Source organism: Orbicella franksi, chromosome 15, assembly GCF_964199315.1.
Source record: "Orbicella franksi chromosome 15, jaOrbFran1.1, whole genome shotgun sequence".
In the NCBI taxonomy this organism is placed as follows: Eukaryota; Metazoa; Cnidaria; class Anthozoa; order Scleractinia; family Merulinidae; genus Orbicella; species Orbicella franksi.
The window spans coordinates 6,607,137-6,615,261 of NC_138159.1; the positions used below are offsets into that span (position 1 = coordinate 6,607,137).

At 38.7% G+C, this 8,125-nt stretch overlaps 2 protein-coding genes across 12 annotated transcripts in view; one reads left to right on the top strand and one right to left on the bottom strand.

The window, feature by feature from the left end:
- The window catches only part of LOC145469681 (uncharacterized), a 75,706-nt gene extending 72,174 nt beyond the window's left edge, over positions 1-3,532 (top strand). For all 11 annotated transcript variants that reach the window (XM_081453443.1, XM_081453439.1, XM_081453440.1 and 8 more), the window contains 2 exons: positions 342-513; positions 2,142-3,532. In XM_081453443.1, the coding sequence (XP_081309569.1) occupies positions 342-513; positions 2,142-2,488 (519 nt within the window). In that variant the 3' untranslated portion in view covers positions 2,489-3,532. The remainder of the gene's footprint in view (positions 1-341; positions 514-2,141) is intronic.
- A 196-nt stretch (positions 3,533-3,728) lies between these two features.
- On the bottom strand, positions 3,729-7,304 carry LOC145469814 (uncharacterized). Its single transcript, XM_081453627.1, has 3 exons — positions 7,201-7,304; positions 6,936-7,021; positions 3,729-5,011 (listed from the first exon to the last, which is right to left on the bottom strand). The coding sequence occupies exons 1-3, from the start codon at positions 7,273-7,275 to the stop codon at positions 4,786-4,788; spliced, it is 387 nt and encodes a 128-aa protein (XP_081309753.1). The 5' UTR covers positions 7,276-7,304; the 3' UTR covers positions 3,729-4,785.
- Positions 7,305-8,125: the final 821 nt, after the last annotated feature.

An 8,125-nucleotide genomic window follows, 5' to 3' on the forward strand; every position in this document is an offset into this window, starting at 1 on the left:
CGAGGTCGCTATTCGTTTACCGTTGGGTACATGACCAATGTCGGTGTATGGCATTTGCAGACCGCAGACTGCAGACTACATTTAGGCCTAAATAGCCCTTCGGTAAGCCCGAATGGCGTTCAGGTTAACCTGTTTACGGTTAGTTCTCGATAATGAAAATGGGAACGTAACCTGTCGTTTCGCCCGATAGCAGTTCACCCGATGTCAGTTCGCCCGGAATAGAAGTCCCTTCGCCCGAACTGAAAGTTCAAGAAGTTCAAACGAGCTGTCTGTAGTCTTGCAAATGTCATACACCGGTCCAGTGTTCTCATCCCTACCATTTTGGTCTCTTTTCCTCGTAGATTACACCTAAGAGCATGTCCGTGGAGCGGTCAGGCAGTCTGTTTGACCCGCAGTTTCCAACATACGTCCGTGCAGTAATCGTTTGTGGAGTTCTTCTTTGTGTCTTGTGGCTCGTTGGAGCGAAGTTTGAGTTTGCAAAGAAGATGGGTTGGATAAAGTTCAGAATGAAAGGTATACCTACAATTTAATTTTGATTCTGAAACAGAACTTGTAGAAACAAACCATGATAATGCGATGATTATGGTGAAATTCTTTTCCTTGTACCGGTGTATAAAAGGTAAAGGTAAAGCAACTTCATTTGTTCAAAGTGGAAATTTTCCACTACTCCTCTCCGAGAAGGTGTCTTGGTGTTCCAATCATTCCATTCATTTTCTTTGCGGGAAGTCACTTTCTCAAACTCATTAGTAATTGATCAAGTTTAAACAAAGGAAATCATATGACCGTAATGGTGTTTGGATATCTGATCTTAATTAGCATAGATTTTTACGATTTTAATTCTCCGTTTTTTCCTTAGTGTTATTTTCGATTGAGAAGATATATCAAACACTCAAGACAGTGTTTGACCACATTTCCAAACACCTCGAAGTTCGTCAAAAATACTCCGCTACGCGTCGTATTTCCAAATCTCTTCTCGGTGTTTGGAAATGTGGTCAAACACTGTCTTTCGTGCTTGATATATCACATCAAGCCCTAAAATGCCGTTTCGGGGTTTTACTCCATTATATTTCAATGAAGCATTGTGCTTGAAAAAAAAAACAAAAACAAGCAAACAAACAGAACAAAAACCAAACGGGCATAGAAGTCTGCCCAAATCCCAATCTCTTTCTCTTATATTATCTTGCAATTCCGAGCGCTTTCAAATCGACCAAAAACTCCGAAAATTTCCATACAGGGACCGTGAAATGATGAGGAAATTTCCTGGGAATGGTTCAAGAAAATCATAAATTATCGAATTTCCGAAAAGCAAACCATTCAACCGAAAATTCGGAAATTCTGGGAGGAAAGTAAAAAAAAAAAGAAAAATGGTCATTCCCTGTAAAGGTTGTCCTCTTTTCCTGAAATTTCGGAGAATACTGTTCCATTCGTTACTGGAAATTTTCATGATTTTCAAACCAGAATTTGTCATGGAATGGATAGCGACCTCCCAGTCCCAGTGCCCCAAGTCCCATTTTCCAAGTGAAAAAAAAAGGCAAACCCCAGTGCTTATTTAGCCCTCCAGGGCCCTCAGTATGCATTTCCAAATGTGTTCTGTTGGCAATAAAGTATCCATCCAAACGTCAGAAAAATCGAAAAAATCTCCTTTGAATTACGATCTGAATTTGTCCGCATACACACGGGCTAACTTGAAAACTCTGATATAAAAACTTGTCAACGATTTTGGTCATGTGTGTTTAGTCTAACCATTTTAGACCGGTCTATCACCCCGAAATATATTCTAAGAAAATGGCCCGAGCAATGTCTAACTCTCTCCTAGTCTTATCAGTGCATTAAAGGAGCTAATTAAGTCACGGTTTGCCCATCTCGAATAGATTAGCCTAAATTTTTCAAGTTCGTCGTTTGTAATCCCTTCTCGAGCCTTAAACCATCGTTGTTCCTTTATGGTTTGTTATTATCTCTTTGGTGTTTTTCTGTCTTAGTAAAATGACTATTTTCAGGTTTCCTTCAATTTAAAGGTAACTCTGTACATAGCCAAAATACCGTCACTGAGCTCCTTCAAACAAGTACCAAAATCAGCCGCGGCACTATTCGTATTATTTCTTCCTTATCATTAACACGATTTGACCTTGGTTTCCTTATAGACACAAGCGAAAGTTATTCCCTTCCAAGGCGTGTTGAACTGATGAGACATAAAGAGGAACTGAAGGCTGAAATGTCCAGAATAGTCGCCATTTTCAAGATCAACTGCTCGCGTCGAATACAAGTGCTAAGACAGCGACACAAAAAAGAACTGCTTCATCTAGCTAAGCTTAAAAGACAAGCTGACAGTGTGGTCATCCAAAAAGGATCTTTGCGCAGAGACAGTTTATTTAGTTTCGCTTTCGCGGTGAAAACTGCAGAGTTGAGTAATGGATCTGATAGAAATGGTCACACGAAACATGATTCGTCTTTGAAACACGACGAGGGTGAAGATGAAACCATAGTCTAGAGAATATTTCCAAGAACATTCGCAGCAACAGTCATAGAAGGATTCCCACGTACTCTTCCTCCAAATCACTAAACCACGAACAGTGTCACGGAAAGGTACAGGAGAAGCAACGTTACCTGCGAAAATGGCTGCAAAAGGGATGACGTACAATTTGATACCGCGCTCTCCCATTGGTCAGATCCTGCAAAACGGTAGAGTCTATAGGGAGGTTGTTCCCAAGTCCCCCATTTTATCCTGGCAGAATTTCTACCCCACCATACTTTTTTTTAAAAAATTATTAACATTCCAACACGATTTTTCACCTAAACTAAGGGGTTTTTTAAGGAACTACCCAATCTTACCGTAACCTAATTGGTAATAAAACACCAAGAGCAGTTTTCACTCGAATGTCGCAAATAATTCGCATTTGCTACGCGCTCACAACAAATCGTGACTCGCTCGCACACGCACGTTTTCCCGCGCTTCGGGTCAGCTACATATATTTGCTTTGAGTTTTGATTGGTTCACTGGACTGTCTATGTCCTTTGTGATTTGTCAGAGGGATTACTTTGGTGTTGGTTTTAAGACAGTCAATTGAAAACTGCTCAGATGAACCAAAAATAGCTGAAATCAGTTAGGATAGATGGTAATAGGATTGTTTAATAGTCTAGATAGTCAGATTTATATGAACGATGAACTTGAAAAGCTTAAACTAGATTTTCCAAGGTGCTAAATGCAGGTACATCTAACTTATGTCTCTTCTAAATGCATACAGCAACAACTCAGTAGCTGGAAAAATGTTCTCTTTATATCAGTGTTAATCAATCCACTTAAAAAAGTTGATGCATTCTTTTTTCTTAAGAACACGTATATTAAAGATAAATTAGCATTAGCACACAAAAGAACTAACAGGGTTTTACTATAAGTCTTTATTCAAACTTTACGATACAGGGGATATCATGGCTTAGACTATTGGGCAGAAAAGAAGCTAAAATATGACTATCTATACCTGCCCTCGACAAGACCAAGAAATGTCTTCCTTTATCCATTGAGTTACATGTAGTACTTCTAATACTCACATGCACATCAAGTTTGATCAAAGCTAAGACAATGGAGACATACATCAAAAAGTCTAAAATTACTAAATAGGTAAAATAAAGAGAAACAACAAATTAACATTAAAATTTTCATTTTTAAATTGTTTCACTCGAAGTAATTATTATTTGAGGCATAGCAAATTTGACCGCAATTAACACAAATGTAACATAATCAACATAATTATTTATTTTCTACATGTGTTTGTAATCCTATAAGTAATTGAGTTTTTTTAAAAACTAAAACGGTTTCATATTTTTACAGATAACTAATAATAAGTAATAAAACGTTGTATAACAAAATATTTTTCTGTTGACTGTTTACCTTGCTATTCTAAGTATTGCAACATACACCCCTTACTGGCCATGATTTCACTAGGCACTAGTGATGCCAGCCTAACCAGGAGATCACCAACCCCAAAAATTGCTGTTAAAAGTATGGCTTAACCAGCAACCACCAAAATTCATTATAATAAATATTCCAAACAGTCTCCATCCTCCCCAATCCCCAAAAATCCTGTAAATTTGCCACAATAAGTGTAAAAAATGTACTTTGCACGCTTTCCTTTGTATCTGGGAGATCTGGTGAACCCCACTGGATACCATGAAGTTTGATCTCACTACAGTTACAGTATCTGGGAGTGTTGCCATTTTGTAACCAATCTTTGTGACTGAGCTCACTTAGACGACTGTTTAGCCATCACAAATGCAAAAGGGAGGTACAGCTGAGTAGGGAAATGAGGCAAGACAAGAAAAACCATTCTTCTCTCTTCCCTAACCCTAAACCCTAACCCTAACGTCCATGTCTTCTCTCGTTCCCCTCTAGGCTAAAGCATCACACCTCATAATCCTTGCTGAATTTCAAAAGAAAAACAGACTGCCAGCAGTCTAGTAACAGTGATTCCTAGTGAGAAAAAAGCAGGATGAATGAGTGCATTCGGTTTTATTCTTCACACTCATGCTTACAGTCCTTATGTTTATGTTTTCATTTAATACTACTTGTAGTCAGCACCAGCCAATAACTTTTGTCTTTCTTTGAATAAAAAGTATTAAACCAGGCTGGGCTTTCTGGAGGTATCCCTCCTAGACTGTTCACCAATGGATAATCTTTGCAATCATGAGAACCTTAAAAAGTGGTTAAATTATTAAAAATAGTTCTGCACAAATTTTAGGCTGGGCCTGTACAATTACTCGCAGTTATACATGTACACTGATACACATGTGTCACTGGGAAGCATCATCACTGCTTTCGTCATCACAGAGTGATATACTCTCCAGCTGCTGAAGAGCTTTCTTTGCTTTTTCCTCTTCTTTCTGCCAGAGTTCATATCTCTCAGAACTGAGAACCTGCTGAGCATGGTCTTGGGTCCAGCTCGCAAACATGTCTGCTCCCAGCTCCTTATGAAGTTCACTTCTCTGTATGTGGGACTTTTTTACTTCGTTGCTCATTCTAAAACCAGATCAAACTACATAAGCAGTTGCACATGTATCATTACTCTGCAAGCACTTATCAGAGATGCCCCACTCTGACAGTTGAGGCTGCTTTGGTCTCTGGAGTGCAGCAGTGTGAGTTTGAGTGCTTGCCAGGGTCATTGAGTTCTGCTCTCAGTCACAATGCCTCACTCTTAAAGTACCTCTTCTCCAAAGAGAAGTACACAATCATGTGAATGGATACCAACAAATTCTGTGCATTGTAGACTTGGCAACACAACAAATTACCAGGGATGAGATGCAATGAACTTTTTTCCCATCCAAGGTGAGTTGAAATACATTTACTCCTTGTTGCTTCCATCTTTCTATTTACAGCACTTACATTGTCACCTTACCTATAATCCCTCAAAACTTGACAGAAGACGGAAAATAGAAGACATACTAAGATTTACATGTAACACAAGTATCTATGCCTGTTCTTTAATTTCTGACACAGATACTTTGGATATAGCTTTGCCACTACATGCAGGGCTCACAGAATTTTAGCTACAGCTGTATGTCCCAGATCAAAACTAAACTCTGTGAATCACAGAACTTTTATACTGAGGACACTCAAACCTTGAACAATGGACACTCTTTTCTACCTTTTTGTAGAATGAGTGATGGAGCTTCCTAATAAAAGATTGTTACTACTACTAATGAGTGCTCTTCATATTAATAAGAGCATCTAGCATATTCACACTGTAAAAGCACTAAATCTGGATATTGCATGTATTTTAAGAGTCTTCCTTCTAAAGCTGCCAAAAAAAACATGGGCAAAAAATGTCAAGTGTTCATGGTTCAAGTGTCCTTACTGTAACTCTGTATTAGATCTTCCTTTTTTCATTAAACTAACTAAGCTCACAGCACAGTTGGGGGTAAGCTGCAGGTAAGGTTAAGTCTGCACTGGGCCAAGTGGCCCATTGAGCCTGAGCTTACCCCACTTTCTGTAGCATTACGTGACTAAGAGTTTTTCTACCCCCCCCCCCCCTGATTAAATCAGTATCTGCTTTTTAAATTTAACATGAAACGTAAACTAGTAAAGGATTTTATAGATTCTTAAATATCACTGTAAATAATTTTTTAGGGTCCTTAAGAAGATTTTTATTGTTCCCATCTTATTTTTATTGTTGTACTTATTTAAATTTAAGTTATTGTCTTTGAAAAGCCTCTTAGGGGAATGTCAATAAAGTATGTAAGTATGTACGTATGGAATGCTAGTCCATTACAAGGTTACCCCCAGCATTAAATTCCCTGGTACCCATTTATACACCTAAGAGAAGAGAAGCACTGTGAGAGTAAAGTGTCTTTCCCAAGAACACTGCAGCAGACCCTGGGAGGGGCTCAAACCTGGATTACTTGATCCAGAGTCCAGGGCACTAGCCACTGCGCAGTGCAGTCATGTAGATTGTCAAAAGAAATCTGTTTTTTTATGGTGCTTGTGGACCCCCAACCCTTGTACTGTACATTCAAGCTATTTCTCGTTAGCTTGCCGAGTGTCTCAGATAGTTTTCAGGATAAGAACTGATTCTGAAAGTTATACAACCTTTCATATCATGCCATAGAAAAATATGGTCAATCAGAATACAGGAAAGCCACTGACAACGTTACACCCAACCTTCCCATCGTACACTGCAAATTGATTGTGTTGTCCACTGGCATGGCATAAAATAGTAACGAGTGTGCATGAGATTGGATGGTGAAACAGGCGAGGACTGTATAAGCTTTGTGTAAAAACAACAATTGGACTCCGCTTTGATGTGCTAACAAATTCTCACTAATGACAATAAAACCAGCAAGCGATGGTAAGTAAGAGCATGGACATAACATGACAGACGTTTTGGCAACCAATTTGACAGAAACTGTTTGTAGTGTCAAGTCTTACATTGTTTATTTGTACTCACCGCTCGCTTTCGTTCAAGGCACGTTGGTAGAAATTGTTCATCCTCTCAGCATCTAACGCAGCACCCTCAGAGTTAGCATCTGATCGCTGAGAGAAAAAAAAAATGAGAACGCGCTTACGTACTGAAGCTTTTTTTTTTCCGATACCATTTTCGATGTATTGTAATTTGTTCTACATCAAAAAGAAGCAGTCTTAGGTTATCTTCCCACAACACAATAAATACACAATAAAATTCTTTATATATAGATCATTTAATATGTACTCACTTCAGTTGCTTGTGCTTTACATTCATCTGAAACAAATTGCCTCAAATGATCGTCTTGATTCTGATCGTCCGCCATGTTTGTTTCAATTGTTTTGGTAACCGTCAACAGAGAGTTTTCAATGATTTTACACGACGTGCTGTATCCAGTCTTCCTCAAAATTCCACGGTGTCTCCATAAAGATTATGCGAACAATAGGAGGTAATGGGGTGACTAACTTATTTTGTCCTATTCTATCCATACTGATCAAAAGTGTCCATTTTCATATGGTCAAAATAGTCTCGTCCACATTGCCATTTCTTCTACACCATCTACGTTATTGCGTCATCGTTTTGAAACGCACACTTTTTGATGTTTTTCTTTTTTTTTATCTCTCTAGAATAAAACGTTGAAAAACCGCCTCCTCTAGATAAAATAGCCACCTGAGCTGGCGTGTTCATCATTGTATTGACGGCGTTTTTAAGAAAACATTGAGAATTTGCGGGAAGCAGGAGGTAAGTGCGCAGTGCAACTGATGCGCGAGGGAGAAGAGAGCCTAGAGCAGGCTTCGAACTTTTGCGCTAATTAGCAAAAACGCAAAAAGTCTTTCCATCGTTTCAATGCCAACGATAACCAACGACAAAACATTTTAAAGCATGCGTTTTCAAACGCAAATCCGTTGATAAGGACGGTGCTTTCAGCTGACATTTGTTGAAAAATTAATTCAACTCAACAAATAACCCTGGAACGTCATCATATCATTCTCACGTGCCAATTTTTGGAGTGTGAATTTTTTCACTCTTGATCGCGCAACTAATTTGCATTTAGTTCTCGAGTTCTTCGCGGTCGGAACTGTTGGACGTCTTCAACGACAAGAAATTTGTTAGTAAATGAAGATTAAGCGCAACAGAAAACCCGAAACTCTAACTAAATTGGCGATTAGTTTGTA

Bases quoted from the DNA above. Each gene is read 5' to 3' on its own strand.
- LOC145469814 (XM_081453627.1), bottom strand. From the start codon at position 7,275: ATGGCGGACGATCAGAATCAAGACGATCATTTGAGGCAATTTGTTTCA. The intron at 7,022-7,200 runs GTGAGTACATAT...TTTTTCTCTCAG, and splicing joins GTAAAGCACAAGCAACTGAA to CGATCAGATGCTAACTCTGA. The intron at 5,012-6,935 runs GTGAGTACAAAT...ATCTGGTTTTAG, and splicing joins GCCTTGAACGAAAGCGAGCG to AATGAGCAACGAAGTAAAAA.